This window comes from Agelaius tricolor, unplaced genomic scaffold, assembly GCF_023055355.1.
Source record: "Agelaius tricolor isolate 1412-34295 unplaced genomic scaffold, bAgeTri1.0.p SCAF_10, whole genome shotgun sequence".
Lineage (NCBI taxonomy): Eukaryota > Metazoa > Chordata > Aves > Passeriformes > Icteridae > Agelaius > Agelaius tricolor.
In genome coordinates, this window is record NW_027269270.1 from 30322935 (window position 1) to 30339730 (window position 16796).

At 41.3% G+C, this 16796-nt stretch overlaps 1 protein-coding gene across 4 annotated transcripts in view; it reads left to right on the forward strand.

Annotated features, from left to right (window-relative positions):
• THSD7B (thrombospondin type 1 domain containing 7B) overlaps positions 1-16796 on the forward strand; it is a 299320-nt gene that overhangs the window by 169113 nt on the left and 113411 nt on the right. For all 4 annotated transcript variants that reach the window (XM_071435444.1, XM_071435447.1, XM_071435445.1 and 1 more), the window contains exons 12-13: positions 4202-4334; positions 5324-5427. In XM_071435444.1, the coding sequence (XP_071291545.1) occupies positions 4202-4334; positions 5324-5427 (237 nt within the window). The remainder of the gene's footprint in view (positions 1-4201; positions 4335-5323; positions 5428-16796) is intronic.

A 16796-nucleotide genomic window follows, 5' to 3' on the forward strand; every position in this document is an offset into this window, starting at 1 on the left:
GCAACTGTCTACTGCAGTCTTCTGTAATGTATCTGTTTTACCTGGGCTTTGAGGATGGATTGAAAACAGAATCAAAGAAGCAGTAAGGTGGCTTCAGGATATGAAAGTGGTTTGAATGAGCAGCAGGTGGATTTTCCTCTGTCACTTGCTTTCCTGGGGGTGAAGGTGGCCTGGAGAGGCAGCTGCTTTCAGCATGGATGAGGTACTCCCTGGTCTGTCAGCATAGATTTAAAACAGGGAGATTAAAAAAGCAAACAACTAACAATAAATAACATTTTTCATCTTCCTTCTGAAAATAGATGGTACCTGCAAGTACCTCTTCTCTTCTGGGCATTGGCTATCCAGGAGGAAGGTTAGAAATTTCAGTTACTTAATTCTCTAAACAAGTTTACATGAAATGTTAGATATTAACTGTCTTATTTTTTCCCATGCCTTAAATCAGATTTGAAATGAGATGGGGTAAAAGTGGATAAAATGCATGGTGTGCCACAATAACAAATTCCAACAACCTCTGCCTTGTGTCAGACAGCCCATGATCTACCACTTCCAATCCTCATAAACACAAAACAGAACTGGTCAAAGTGGAAGACTTAAGAGCTTTTATCTCTACAAAGGTATTGGAGACGACACTGATTTTGGTGATTAAAATCCCAGAAAATCTCAGAAAATTTGTCTTTTTTTTTTTTTTTTGTGTGAGCAGAGTCTCATGTTGAGCAGACTCTGGCTTTCCATCTGCTCAGGATCAGAGTGGGAAGCTGGATGTTTTCTGTGGAAGCTGGACCTGATACAGCACAGTTCCAGGAGTGAAAAGGGATTTTGTTTCTCACCTGAGAATGGTGGTGTAGCTCTGTGAGCCCTGGGGGTGAAAGACAGAGGAAGGAAGGATGCAAGCTCCAGGGAGGAGTAAGAGTGGCTTGGTAGGAGTTGTGTGGCTCTGTAAAGGAGGAGAATGGAGGCTGGTGGCACAGGAGGGAGGAGTAGAAGCAGAGGTAAAGAACCCCTGAAATTCTCAAACAGCATTACCTGAGTTGCAAAGTCAAGGACAGAGAAGTTAAGATGGTCCTGAGATCCTGAGGCTTGGCTTTTTTTCAGGAGGGCAAACAGTCATAGCCATGCTGGAAATCAGTTTGGCTTTAAAAGGACAGTCCTCCACAGTGCTAGTACTCTGGAAAAATCAGGCTGTAGCAATTTTAACTGAAATATAAAAATTATGCTCATTAACATTTATAAGGAATGCTATAGAAAAGCCAGTGTGGAAATTCAATTTTGAAAATGGGGTTTGAGTAAGGTGCAATAAATGTTGAGGATAATTTAGTTTCTTGAGGTGGAGAAAATGACTGTGGGAAGCTCATTTAGATTTGGTACTGATTAATAGGAAGGAAATGGGTAAGATTCAAATGGTGGTAGATAATTTGAATGAAAATCATCACAAAGTGAGAGAGTTCATGATTCTTGGAAAGGAAGGATGGCAATATCAACAAAACATTAGGAAAAAAAATAGAGACTTCAGCAAACTGCAGGAATTGGTATCTACACCTCTTGGAACTTGTTCTATGCAGACAGAAGTACAGAAGACCTGGAAGCTCCAAGAAAGCCTCTCCCAGGGGCTGAAGCCCTCCTGGACTGTAATTCCTATTCTGAAACTGTGCTAATAGCAAGCCAGTAGCACTGGGGAGCAATGTGTAGGTCTGTATGTGATTTGCAAGTTCCAGGTTCAAACCATGAAGAGGAGCACCACACACATCTAGAGAAGCTCTTTTTTGTCTTACTATCAGAGCTGTTCAGGATCTTGTTTCCTTTTGGATTCTCATATTGTTTCACAAAGATTAGAATCAAGAATGCAAACTAAGCTAGAGGATATTAGACAGTGAAAATTGCATAAATGGATTAAAAATAAGGGGGAACTGAATGAAATGTACATTCTGAGAAATGGGGGAAGTACAACATGGGGAATGTGCAGTTGTTGCTGTTCTTTCCTGTCTGCAGCTAGCAGAAAAGGAGTGTTTCCAATGAGTAGCTGTTCACATGTCTTTGGGGTTGTGTGGATAAGAAGGAAGTAGTAAAGTAATGCCAGAGCATCAAGTGACTCTCTCATGGGTGAGAAATTAAGTCTTAAAAAACTAAAACTCAGTCATAACAAGGCAGACCAAACCAAAACCGTCCCTCTCACCTCTGCTCCTCCAAAAAGAAAGGTCAAGAAAATTGTAGATTACTCACTCAAGCTTCGTTATGTAGAAAGCCACAAGAACAAGGTATTACTCAAGATGTAAACATTTCAAGAATCAGATTGTAATAAACTGGCCAGTAAGGATTTATTGAGCACAAACTGTGCCCAATAAATTTAATCTCCTCTTTTTTTGACAGAGTAGCTGTTCTAATTAAGGGAAGTGGTAGATTTTTTGACACAATAAACTTTTATCAGGAAGCTGAGGAACAGTGGCTTAAATTAAATCACTCTTAAATGGGTACTCAGCTGCTTGAAAAATCTCACAGTGCATATAACAGTGAAAATAGTCTGTGTCTCCTTACTGCCTGTTGTAGTGTATTGATACACATGATAAGGTCCTGTGAGCCTTCTCTCCAAGATGAAGAGCCCCAGCTTTCCTGGTCTGACTCTGTGTGTCAAGTGCTCTGCTCCTAAATAGTCTCTGTGGCCTCAGGCACCTCTGGAGATGCAATGGACTACAAAATGAATGGAAGTCAGCAGTTAGAAATGCTGAAACACACCAGGCTTGTCAAATTCCTTGGCATGTTGTATGTGAGACCCCTGAGGGGTCACTGTACTGTGCCCTGGGGAGGCTGCATGTCCTTGGGCACAGGATAAAAGTGAACAATGAGAGGGAATTGAATTGGACCTACAGAGCTGGGTTTGCTTAGTTTAGAGAGGGGAACACTTAGAATGGATGCAGGCCCTTGCAATTTTGTAAATGTTATGCATTGTGTGACAGAGATAAACTCTTTTCTTCATGTAGTGGACAGAAGATAAAAAAGTTTAATTTCCAGGAGTGATGGTGTTAGATTAGATTTTAAGAAAAGGCTCTTTGTGAGGCTTTACAGGCAGCAGATCAGGCTGTGAAAGGAGACTGTAGGAAGCTGTAGAGCTGCCTCAGGTAGTGGCTGTGAAAGCAGCAGGAGAGGATCTCTCTGGATGTGCTTTTCCTGCAGCAGGGCAGCAGCTGTGCTGAGCAGCCTCCTGCCAGCCCAGTGTCCCTTTGCAGTGATCTCACAGGGGTGGCACATGTGCCAGTGGAAGCTTGTATGACTTGGTATTTTTAAAGTCAACATTTTTCTTGGATCTGTGCTTGTGCTTTGTGTTCATAGTGTGACTTCTAAGTTTTCCTTCTATTCTACTACATTGTAATTTTGCTGCTGCAGCTTTGCTCTTATTCTGAGCTGGAAAAATGATAGTCATAGAGGGCTTATTGGCCCACTATGCTTTCCTCTTTCAGACATATTTGATGAAGTCCATTATTTAAAGCTTTTTACATGGTCTGTAGCATCCATTAAGGAGTTCTCCTGAGATCCCTTTTTACTTTTCTAGCACCTGTTTTTGAACCCAGAGAATGCCATATGCAGTGGTTAAACCAGCTCTCAGTTTGCTCTTACCACTTACACAGCCAAGGATTGTGTTTGCTTTAGCTGTAGAGACAAATAGATAAATCTTGTTCTTGTCTTTCCTGCTGCATTCTGTGCATGGATTTTGTGAACTGTGTTCCTAGATGGATTGGTCTTGCATCAACTCAGGTTAAGTAGGGAGTTAGCCTCTGTTGGTTGCAATGGTTTTCCCATCAGGAAGTTATCATCTCTGATTTCTAGAGCCATAAAGATGGGTTACTGGTAGCAGCCTGAGACCCCCAGAATGTGTTCTTAGAAACAAAACCTTCCTTTATGACAGTTTGTTTCTTTGGCTTTTATTCTTTTTCCAGTTAAGGTGTTTATTTTCTTACTTATTTATTGTCTTACTTGATTTGGTGTTCTGATAAACAGATGTTTTTTGATGCATTTCTTAGGCTGTTGATTTATCATCCTTCCAGCTGCTGTCCTGCTGAACTACTGGTAATTTTAAAGGGACAAATGTTAGAGTGCTCATAGTTTCACAATATAAATGAAATACAGAGCGTGTTTCTAACCAAGGCAGCTAAATCATTAACTTGGGATGACAGCTGTGTCTGAAAGACAACTTTTTTTTTTTGCTTTACAGGCAATGCCACTGCAGTTAAGCAGTCCCGGTACAGGATTATCCTTCAGGATTCTGCCAATGGGGGACAGCCATGTCCAGACACCTTGTATGAGGAAAGAGAATGTGAAGATGTTCCCATCTGTCCAGTGTATAGGTAAAAACTGTTAGCTTGGAAATCTGTCTCTAGTGGGTGTCCCCTTCTCCAGAAATTACTCTTGTCCTGCACAATTTTCACCAGAAAATAACACAATTTTGGAAAGTGCAGAGTTTAAAACCAATGGTGTACCTTGCAAAATGTGTAAAAGTAGAGCTCAAGCTGGAGATTTCAGTAGATCTGGAATCATCAGAACAAGCACCAACAGACATAGCTCCTAGAAATAGTAACCTCAGGGTCTGATGTGTGTAAGGAAGCTGCTACTGGGAACTCCCCCCTCATTGTATCTAAAAATCAATGAAAGCTATTTTGGGACCACAAGCTCTAGAGTGCCTGAATCATAATTGCATGGTTATTGCAGAAACTCTTGTCTTTTCCCCTGGTACTTTCACTCCAGTGAATAGTACACACTTAAAAAGTTCTGATTAGACAAATAATACTATAGAGCAGTTACTCACTGCTCTTCATTAAGATTCTGTGGCCCATCTGTTGTGCAATATTAGTAAATAGAAAAGCATTATATCTTTGCATATGAATCTCCAGCCTGCACATCCCATGGAAGATGGTCCTGGAGCAGAGTGTGGAGCTGAAGGGAGTGCCAGGCAGGAGACACAATGCTCTGCTCTGCCTGATGCCATGGAAAGCTGCTTCCCATGGCTCGCCCACCTGTGAGCATGGAAAGCAGACTGGGAACAACATCAGCTGTATGAGAGCAGGAGGAGAGCCTGGTGCCAAAGCCCACTGGAGACTGGGCTGTGTATCTTACCTAACTTTGAAACATGCCCTGCAAGATGAGAGAGGGGAACGTTGTTGGACAAGGATGTGACTTCCTAGAGGGTGAACCTGGCATCTGAAATCCAGCTCCCGGTGCTTGTGTCAGGAGTAATTACAGCTTTGTGACTCCAAATGATTGGTAACTGGAGTTTGTGCTGAGATTTGTTCCCTGTTTTCCAGTTTGAAGCGCTTCATTGTTGGCTGTTCTGCTGCAGGTGGAAGAGCCACCGCTGGAGCCCCTGTGTGCTGGTGCCAGCCTCGGTGCGCCAGGGCCCGCCGGGGCAGAGCGAGGCGTGCGGGCACGGCCTGCAGTCCAGGGGTAAGAGTCTCCATCCTGCCCCCAGAGCTAAAGGTGCTGCACATGGCATTTAAGTCTTTGCTCTTTTGCAGTAGGTAATTTAGAAACTAACTGAAGTACTTTGCTGTTCTGATTCAGGGCAAATTTGGGAGAGAATTCTTAGAGGGGCTTTTCTAGGAAAGCAGATTAAATCGGACCCTCCCCCCAACCAGTCTGGGAGAAAAATACTTCTTTTCTACTCTAATTCTTTGGAGAAAAGTGGAAAAAACTGTTTATTAAACAATAAAACCTAAACAATATTAATCAATAAAACCCCTTGCTGCTCTAAAAGAGGTGACAAACTGAGAAAGTCCCCTCCCCAGGCTGCAGTTCAGCTCACTCGGTCTCTGGTCAGTCCCTCTGGTGCTGGAAATGCCGCGGCCCAGGCCCGGCCCGGTGGCCACAGGTGGAGCTGCTGGTGCTCTGCTGGGTGTTCAGTCCAGAGCAGGTTTAAACAGGTCCAAAGAAAAGGGGAAAAAAACCCACAGTCCGTGGAACTTCTTTGCTTCAGCTAGCTAAACTAACTAACAGCAAAGGAGAGCTCTGTCCCGCTGTCTGTCCATCTGCAGACAACACAGTCCAGGAGCAGGAATGTGGAGGAGTGAGTGCAGTGCCTGAAAACAAACTGCAGCTTCTTCTCTCCCCCCTTCACTCTCTGGAACAAGTCTTAAAGGTGCAAAACTTATTATTCATCGTAAACAGAACAAGATGATTGGGGAAAAAAGCATCATATAGTCACAACCTAGGACATTTATGAAATAAAGTGTTGGGAACTGCTTCCATTATAGAGTTGTTCTGCTGTTCTGGGCATTAAAGTACCACTAACACAATAGCTTGGAGTATAGGAGGAGATCTACACTTGATGTTCAAATATCCTAACCTGCTTTGCTGCCTAAAGCTGAAGTGTGTGAGCTTTAAATGAATTATCTATAGGCCTTTATGAAGTAATCCATTCTTTGTGCTAAAAATGGAAAAGATAATTTCCTCATAATTTTGAATTTTACTAATGGTTTGCCTGAGGCCTGATTTTCATTAAGACTGTTGAAGAAGTTCAGCATGGGTAAAGGCTTTGGGCTCCTGCCCTTGGCATAATTAAGCACTTAGAAATTAGTGGTCCCATTGTCTGAACAGAAGTGTTGAGAAGAATGTTCAGAGTATGCATCAGTCTGTAGTGGTGCCTGCAGATGGCTGGAGATGTGGTTGTTATCAGTCTCCTGGGAAATACAATGAAACCTTTAACAAAAGATTATTTTTATTGAAAAAAAAATTGCTATACAGGTATGCTAACTGAGGAAACTTGACATAATAATTTACTCCTTCACAAAGGTAGAAGCTATTCTTTAAAGATGAAATGAATTTCTTATATAATTTGGAAACAAAGGAAAAGAAAGAAAAGCCCTGACAGTATGTGGGATGTATCTGAAAGAAGAAATGTGTTTTAAACTAACACTCAAAGGAGTAAATATCTTTAACTAGGTTTTGACCACAAGCCTTTCCACAAGGTTTTCAAATCTGTAAATTGTATTGTTCAGCCTGTGTGAAGGGATGGTAATCTTGATGTTCTAGTAGGTGCATGAACTTTGTGTTAATCTTACTCTGACAGAAGTATAATAGAAGAGTATCACGCTTACTTTTACTGTGTGGAGAGCCCTCCAGTAATTTCCTAGGCTATGTTCTGTTCTAGGGTAATTGTGAAAAACCTACCTGGGTGAGATTAAGCAAAAATAGTTTCAGTGCCACATTCACTTTTTTGTAATTAACTGTGGCTTTTGTAACAGCTTCAGTTTTCATAATTACATGTAGTGATAGAACCACTCTGCTGGGTATTATTGAAGATGAGTGAGGTCTCAGAAAAAGGAAATCTCAGATGAAACCCATGGAAGAAGATTTTTAAAGATATTTTGTATGAACAGGAGGAGTGATCGCCACAGATAAGGCAGCTGAAACCCAGCTGCTAACTCTGACCATACTGTGTCTGGAAAAGAAGCTGCTGGGTTTTCAGCAGTTCTGTATCTTACCTGTGGAAGTTTAGTAAGGGAAACTTTCATAAAGGTTTTGTTAATACCTTTCCTTGCTGGTACTTGAGCTCCTCGGGAGTGTGCAGAGGTGCTCTGTGTTTTCAGGGAGCTGCCCTTTAGGCAGGGGAGATGTTTGCTTACATGCCTTGCAGGGGCTCTTCAGCTTGTAAACCTCAGTACTGGAGGACTTCTGATCCTGTCATTCTTCACTGGAAGGGGGTTTTGGACATATTTGTGAATTACCATGTGAGGTGATGCTGGGGATTTGGGTTTATTCAGCCTCGAAGAGTGTCTAGTGTGGAGTTCACATATGAGATGGAACCACACTTCTCAGAGATGCACAGTGAATTAACAGAAGACAAGTTACAGGCTGGAGTGAGAGAAACTCCCAAGTTGCCCAGAGAGACTGTAGATAGCTTGGAGATACTGAACACTCAACAAAAAAAGGTCTTGAGCAGACCTTTCTAACTTGGAGATTGACCCTGCTTAGAGCAGGCACTGGATCCTCAGAGGCCCCTTCTGTCCTAAATTACCTTGTTTGATACTGTGAGTCTGTGGGTGTTTTCAGGGGAATCTGGGCCATGACTAGAAGAATCCCAGGTGTAAGAGATAGTTGCTGCCTTCCTGCAATATTCAGGCATCCTGTGAATGAGCTTGCATTCGAGATATCACCACCACTCCACACAGTAATTGCATTACATAAAGTACAGCATCTTTAGCCAGTAAGTGCTTCTCCAAAGAGTATTCATATGAATTTGGCTGGTTCCTTTTTTGCTGTGTGACAGCAATTACCCTTTTACTTCTGAAGATAATCAGTCTCACAGTTCCTTGGAGCATCCATGTTTTAGATTTTTTTTTTCTCTCCATACCCTGTCGTATAAAAAAGAGGGTTTTAGTTTTCAGTGACTGTCATATCTAGCCAATTATATAAGAACATGAAATTCATATAAATTATTTCTAAAGGAAAAAAAAGTGTGTGTTTATGTGTACCTATTTAGGACAATGAGTGTACTGATGGAAAATGAGGTTTGAAATGACTTTCAAGCTCTGTTCTTTCTCTTGGCTAGATTCTGAGATAGATACTTAGAGATCCTGTTCCATGAGCTTTTTCACTGAAATTGCATGTAAACGTACTGCATAATATGCAGAAGATATCAGAGTTTGTCTCTGAATAATAAGCAAGCCAAAGAGATGACAGCTGTCTGAAGCTGCAGTTTTTTATGGTTTTATCTTGGAAAGATATTACACTAATTACAATAGCCTTTCATTTTTTATGTCAGCTTCAATGGACTAAGTTATTCAGCAAGCAGTGCCATAGGAAAGAGAAAGGTAGCCTTTAAAACTAATAAATATAGTTGTTATTTAAACTTAGTTGAGGCATGATTGGCAAAAAGCCCCCAAGACAGGGCACTCAAATAAAACAGGGTGAGGATGTTGCTTGACAGTTACATAAGACAACATTACTATCAGTAAATGAGGAGCTCTGCAAGCTTTTGTGTTGCTGTACAGCTGTCATTTGCCTCCACCAGGGACTAATTTACTAGGAGGTGTCAAGATTGTGAGAAAAGGTCCCACACAGGGGTGAGGGCAATCCCAAGCAGAAATACAGGCTGGGTGAACCATGGATTGAGAACAGCCCTGGGAAGAAGGACTCTTGGGAGTGTTGGTTGATGAGAAGCTCAGAGATGGCAATGTGCACCTGAAGCCCAGAACACCCAACTTTGTCCTGGGCTGCATCCAAAGCAATGTGGGCAGCAAATGAGGGAGGAGATTCTGCCCCTCTGCCCCACTCTGAGACCCCACTTGGAGCTCTGCATCCAGCTCTGGGGTCCTTGACATGAGAAGGATGTGGAAAGGTCCAGGGGAAATCACAGAGATGCTCAGAAGACTCAAAAATCTCTGCTATGAAGGCAGGCTGAGACCTGAGGTTGTTCAGCCTGGAGAAGGCTCCAGGGAGATGTTGGAGCCCCTTACAGTGCCCTGAAGGGGCTTCAAGAGAGCTGGAGAGGGTGTGGAGTGATAGGGCAAGGGGGAATGGCTTTAAACTGACAAAAAGTAGAGTTGGAAAAAAGTCTTACCTTCAAGAGTGGTTAGGCTGTGACACAGGATGCCCAGAGAAGCTGTGGATGCCTCCTTCTCTGAAGTGTTCAGGGATCAACCCTGGGATAGTGGAAGCTGTCCTTGCCCATGGCAGGGGTGAAATGAGATGAGCTGGATGGTTTCCAGTTCAGACCATTCCATGGTTTCATGAGAATTGCTTCTTCTTCAGGTGCTGTTTGGTGACTTCCCTTGTTTTGGATATTTGTGATGGAGGATCCTTCAGGAATGACCTCTCGTTTCAGTGCTGACATGAAGAGCTACCTGGGACACACACAGTTTTTGGAAAAAATGTGTTGCTCATTACAAGGGATTGTTCAGGTTTAATTAGTGGATGGAAAGCCTGTTTTAAGCAAGTGTCTTTGAAGGTTGCTTCAAACACCATTGGTGATGTAAACAGACACGTATTAAAGAGCGGGTCTAATGAGACTCTGCTTTAAAAACTGGTCCTGGAAATACACTGACAACATGATTATGAAAAAACGAGTTACTTTCCAAAAGCAAGGAGAAGCTGCAGCAATGGGAAATGCCATGTCTTATTTCTCCTGCTTCTGCCACTTTGCTTTGATTCATTTGGAGTGTTTCACCATATTTCCCCCCTGTTAATAAGACAGTAAGTCCTTCTCAGAGCTGTAGCTCCCCATCTCAAGAATACAGAAATGCTGTGACACAGAGCAGGAAATATTTTTAGACATAGTTCATTGATTTATGTACAGGAAAACAACAATGCAGACTCACCAATGCAGTAATAAGAAGCTATTCCTTAGCTTTGGAGAACAGAACTCTCCCTGTCTCACCAGAGGTCACAGGGTGGATCAATCCTGGACAGCCCCATTGAGCATCTCTGGGGTGCATTTCTTGTGGTTGCTCTACTGTCAGACCACACAGGATGTATTTCCTTTCCTGCTTTAGCTGGGTTGTAAATTCACACCACATGGATTTTGCTAAGATGGTTAGTGTTAAATATAATCTGTTACAGTTGAAAAGTTGATGTATGAATTGACAGTGAAAACGTGGGATGCAGGCAGCACCAGACTTGGGCAATTTAAGATTCCTGTCTCCTTCATTGCAGATTTCTGGCTCTTGCTCTGGAGCTTTCTGATAGCTGTAGGGACATTGCAGACCAGACTGGTTTTAGGCTGATTCAGACCAAGAGAAAATAATCATAAGAAAAAAATGGTAACAATCTGCTGTCTAAGTTTCCTGAGTGTGTCTAAATACACTGATAGTTCCAGTGAAGTCTTATATAAAACTTAGGCAGTACTATGATCACAAGTCTAATAGTGACCAAGTTAATGCATCATATTAAGCAAGATGAAAGGATGAGTTTAGATATAGCCTGTTAAGATTGTATCTACAGAAATGTTTCAAACAGGCATCCTTTAGCTGTATTATCTCATGTGTTATCCACCAGTAACTCAGTATAATAGCCAAATATACTCTTGTTGTTTCTCCTGCAATTATTTTATGGTAACCTCTTTATAATGAGATATGCCATCAAAAAAGCATCAGTGTTACTATTTTTTTTTGTTCATAAGATAAGTCACCCAACAGTTCTTATTTTCTGTTTTGTAGATAGTTAATATAACTGCTGATTAGCTAAATGAACACATAAATGTGATTTGAGTTGCAGAATGCTTTTGCACAGAATTACCAATTTCAGGAGGTACATATTAGAATCTTGTGACAATTTACAGGCTGAAGGCAATGTGATAACCTGAAGTTTATAAGGAATCCAATTATGACAGTAAACGTGGCAGAGACTCAACTGCTTCAATTTGCTGGTGATGTTTTTGAGCAGGACTCTTGGTGCAGTCCTGTGTCAATCTGTCCAGCTGACAGCAGCTTACCTGTCATCAGCATCTCCCTCCAGTATTAGGGAGCAGGTAGGGCAGGTAGGACAATGGCACCTTGAACCTTATTCTGAGGGATGCTGGGTGTTCATTTGTTGATCACTGTTTTTCCTGGTGGTTCTGGTCTAGGGTGTAACAGGTGTTACAGGGACACAAACAGAGCTGAACTTGAGTGGTCCCAGCCAGAGTCCTGGTCTGGAAGACACCTGCCTGGCAGCTGGTGGCATTGGGAGCAAATAATTGAGGGGAAAAGTAGTTACCAGTCAGGAGCTGAGTCTTGTTTGTGATAGATTTGAAAAGAACGTGAAGCAGAGTTTGTCTAGGATGGCACTGAGGCTCAGGAAGGAGATTGCCTTTCCAGAATGAAGTATCTTGGTCTCTTTATCAGCCATGCCTGCCCAGGGCTTCACCAACACTTTACAGATATAATTACATCATATCGCAAATTCACGAAGATGTGTTGCATTATTTTCCTCTTCTTGTTGATAATGCAATTTTTAGCTTTAAAACACATGGAGAGTAGCAGGGGGGTAAGTAACAACCAAACCAGAATTGATTCACTGTTCTTGTTTTTTGGTAGTTTGATTTCTTTCCTTGACAAGGCAGTGGGCTGGAGGTCAGGCAATAAGGTAAGGGAAAGGCAGCACAGATAATATTCCTTAACTTCAGGAAGACATTGAGTCCAGTCCCACATGAAACCCTCCCATGTGCACTACCAAAGTATGACCTAGAGAAATGCAGGGTGAGGTGGTTGTGAGCTTGTTAAAAAAACCCAATCCAAGCTCTGTTATCAGCTATTTGCTGTCAGTCAGGAAGGCTGTTTGAGATGGCTTCTGATCAGATCCTGACAGCTTCCCACGGGGCACACGCACCCTGGGCTGCCATCAGTGCTGTCACTAACGGTGTGGATGATGAACTAGAGAGCACATCTGTAACACATCTGGGTAGCTGCAAATTGTGAGTACTTTGAAGGGCAGACCAGAAATACATGTTGGGTAAATTTGAGCATGCTCTGAAATCAGAAAAGTGAAATTTTCGTTAAAGAAAAATGCAGCACTTGCACTGTAGAAAGGTGGGCAGCAGTACTGTAGAGGAAAGTCTGGAATTCAGACTTATATCTGGCATTATCCTGTGGTGAAAAAACACCCATCATAAAATTATGTTTTGCTTACATTTTCCTTTGTACCTCCATCTCCAAGTTCCTGAAATTTATTCTTCTGTTGCATAAAACAGAATCTATTTTATAGGCAATCCTCCCTTTTATTTTTGTTCCATAACACCTTCTGCCACTATAAGTAATGACAAACAGTTGAGGTCAGGTAAAAACACCAGAACTTTCTCTTGAGTAATTCCAATTCCTGGTTTGCCAATAGATTCAGAATAGATTAGAAACCTTTTTTTTTTGAAATATCCAAATTTCATTAACAGAAAAAAATTAAGTATTTAGGAGTCTACCTCTGGTGAATAGTACTGAACAAATTAAAATCTCTTGAGCTTAATGAAACTTTACCCTTGGTTTTGCATTTAAAACTAATCTTCATTCTCAGTGAAGTGTGTATATCTGCACACAGGAGATGGAGAGAATGATCACTACAGTATGGATGTGGGATTACATGAGTCCAGATTGCTTGTGTCAGATTTCTGTCAGTTTACATATAAGCTTTGATCTGTTTTTAACTGTAGATTTGATAATAGATTTGCTTCATGCAGAAATGTGTGTCAGTGTTTCACAAAGGAGGAAACAAGGAAAAATTGAGCAGAAGACAAAATGCCGTACTAATATCATGCATGCCTGTATGTATGCATTCTTAGCCTTTCCTGCACCAGTGGAATGAGGAAGATATCCTCTCCCAGAGAGATTTTCCATGGGATTAATTTCAGTTTTGTAGCATTAGAATTGGCTGGGAGCAGGAGGGGAGGGGAGGTGAGGGTACAGATGAGGCTATGTGAGGTATAGTGGACCAATCTCTCTGAGCATTTTGGCTGCCTTTGATATTCGTGTAGTTTAATTTATGAGAAATAAAATCACCTGTTTTCATAGAAATCAGCCTGGGCCAATTTCTTAAAACCTGGTGCTGTGGCAGAGGTGTCTATGCTAATGTTCATGGCTGGAATCTGCAGCTGGGCACTGCAGTGGGACATGGAAATTTGTCCTCATATTGTATTACATCCCACTGATCTTCCAGGTAATATGTTCTCCTAGATCAATTTTTCTTTCTTTGGGTGTGAGTTGATAGGACAAGGGGAAGAAAGATTGATACTGGTTTGCCAGTGACAGGTTATTCACAGAAGAGTGATGGTGGACTGCCCTCCTGTTTTTAATGGGGGATGTCAGCAGGCATCAGAGGACACTTAAAACTATATTTCAGCCTGGGTCTGCCCAGCTTGCACCTCAGGTACAGCTGCTCTAAGAGTATTTCATAGGCAGGGGGAGAATTGGCAAGACATTACTTTATAGACGTGAACTAATAGCAGGAGAGACTCTGAGTCATTTCTGTCACTGTAGCCTTATGCCAGCAACATAAAAATTGAGGAGACTCTTAGAGAATTTGTCCTGACAGCAATCTACAGTGCAGCATTTTATCCAAAGGCAACTCAATGATCTGTAGACTTTCCGTAAAATAAAGATGATGAAGACTGCATCAGATAAATTACATGTATTTGATTTCCTTCAAAACCAGGACAGTATATTCTACTCTGCAGAAGGGAATGAGCAGGCTCTCTAGCTTAACTATATATCTGAAAAACAAAACAAATATCAGCCTCTTAGTGCCACACAGAGCATTTGTTTTCTGGGGGAAAGGAATAAAAAGCCTTAATCAAGTAGAACAGTCTTTTGAAGCCAGAAGGCACGAACCCTGAAAATGTACACTAAGGGCATGTTATATAGAGGGATTGTTAAAAGATCAAAATAATGAGAAGTAAAGGAGAAGGACATCAAAGCTTGCCAGGCTGTGTATTTCTGCCTTGATTAGGAGGAAGGAGGGAAGAAGGGGGGAAAAAGGGTTTTAGATCAATAGGAAGTGGCCCAGTCACCTCAGACAGCACCATACAAATGTGTACAATTTACAGGAATTGCTGGAGCATCTCAGTCATAAAAGTCCCACAGGATCTGACAGGGCTCACACCATATTTAACAGGCACAGAGGGAGAGAGTTGAGATTGTCTTATCTGAAGGAAACTCCTTTTTTAAATGTAAGGGTAGATAGATTTTCATTTTGTCTTTCATCCCTCTGATTAAGTTCAGCTCTCTTTGGTCCTCCCAAGATTTCTTTTATCTAGTGTGGAGTCTGTATGATCTAAGCAACTATCGTTGGTTGGCAAAAGTCGTTTTTGGGGTCCTTTTTTAAATGATGGATTGTCATTAAACAGAGTATAGTAGATGAAAGAGGTCCAAGGAGATCCAAACTGTGCCGAGACTTACTCAGGAGGATGAAAGGCATAATGAGAGACATAATGAAGAGCAATCTCTCCCTCAAACTGGAGACAGGCCCTCTCAATTATGGCTTGTTTTTACCACTAGCTTCCAGTGATTTAAAATCCTGGTTATGAGCAGTTGATTCAGACTTTGCACAAAAATCCTGGGAAATTAGTATTCTGTGAGCAGTAGGCCTGGGTGGTGACATGTCATGGCTTGTGCAGAGCATGTTACAGACTAGAACAGCAATCTCTTCTGTGGCCATGGGTGGGTTGTAAACAGACCTGTTCACAGAGTCTTCTGTGTGCTCTGTATCAGAAATACAGAAGCCATTTCATCCTAAAACTGTTTTCTTCACTTAGAGCCTGAAACATGAAGGTTTCTAATCCTTAATATTTTAAATGAGCTCATTTTTGTTGCTGGTTTTTGGCCCCTGTGTGTGTCTGGCATACCTCAGTTCAATGGGGTAACCCTGCAGTGAGCAAACTATTGCAATTTCTTGATGATTTTCAATTTAATTGAATCATCTTTTGTTCTTGAGGCATTTGTGTCCTTGTTGGTCTCCCTTTTTGTTTGCTATTTTATATAACACTTTCACATCCCTCTTGTTCACCTCTCCATGTGGAGGCAGGCTCATTCAGTACTGATTTAGATCTACTTTTGCTTTTATAAAATTTTAATTTCCTGTATGTCACAGTTGTGCTGTTTACAACTCCAAAGACAATTCATGCCAAAGCCGCTGTGGTTCATAGGGAAATTGTTAAAAATTCATCTGAACTGAGCAGGATAAGATCCAGATTCTCTTGAAAATGGCCTTAAGGAGAACTTTTTTTCAAATACACATTTTGAATAGAAAAGCTTGAAGCATTACCAAAAATAAGCAAGTTTATTAAAAAGCTTTTATACTACTAGCTGTCAGGAAAACACTAGAGATGTTACTTTCACAGTTTTTAGCCAAATAATTTCTTTCTTGTCCATAATGGTCTCAGTCAAGTGGCTTATCAGCTTGTGAGACATTCCAGAGCCACTAATTGGAGGAATGAAGACCAGTTGTTTATACTTACAGTATGGTAGAACCAAAGGGGTTTAATTTGAGATATAGACAATACTGGGTTGAAATGTTGATCCTGTTTAAATCAATGAAACATTCAAGGACTCTGTCAATTGTTTTGACTTCCCCCTCTTACCTCCTGGGAAAAAAACAAAACAACAAACCCAAACAAGTAAACAACCTCCCCTCCAAAAAACCCTGAACAAAAACCCAAACCAGCAAACAGAAAAACAAATCAACAAACAAACCCAACTGTTGGTGAAAGGAAAATAGGGATGTTGAAAGGAATGCAGAGTTTGATTTATAGCATATATTGTTCATTGTCAGACTCCCGAGGTTTGACCTGTCTGGGGAATTTCCTTCAGAGGAACACGATAAAAGTCTCAGTTTGCATTTTCCCTTTTTCTGCACTACTTAGAAAGCACTTCTTAATGGAAATTATTGAGTAAAGTTTCTTTCAATAATTAAGAACTAATACTCACCATGAAAATTAGCATCCTAAGTGGCAGAGCTCATCAATAAGGCTTACCATAAATCTTCAAGCACAAGATTTTTTGAAGTGTCATGCCACAAAGGTGTAAAAGGAATCCTGATGTCATGTTTGTTGACTCTGAATTTGTATATTCATGTTACTCCAATTGCTTTATGTCTGCAGTAGAGGTTTTAGACATGAGTTTTCAATTTCAGAATAAATGAATAACCTTGAATCAAAATGTCTTTCAAAATTCCCAGCATCTGTCTTTCAAACAGGTGCACTAAAGTGACAGAACAGTAACTGGAAGTGACAGGGATGCTTATGAAGTGCTTGCACTTGTGAGAATACATCAGGTGTCTGTGAACTGGTCGATATTACATTTGCTTTGGGTGTCCAGTGGTGCTCCTTTCTGCTGGCACAGTTTCTAAATATGTTCAGA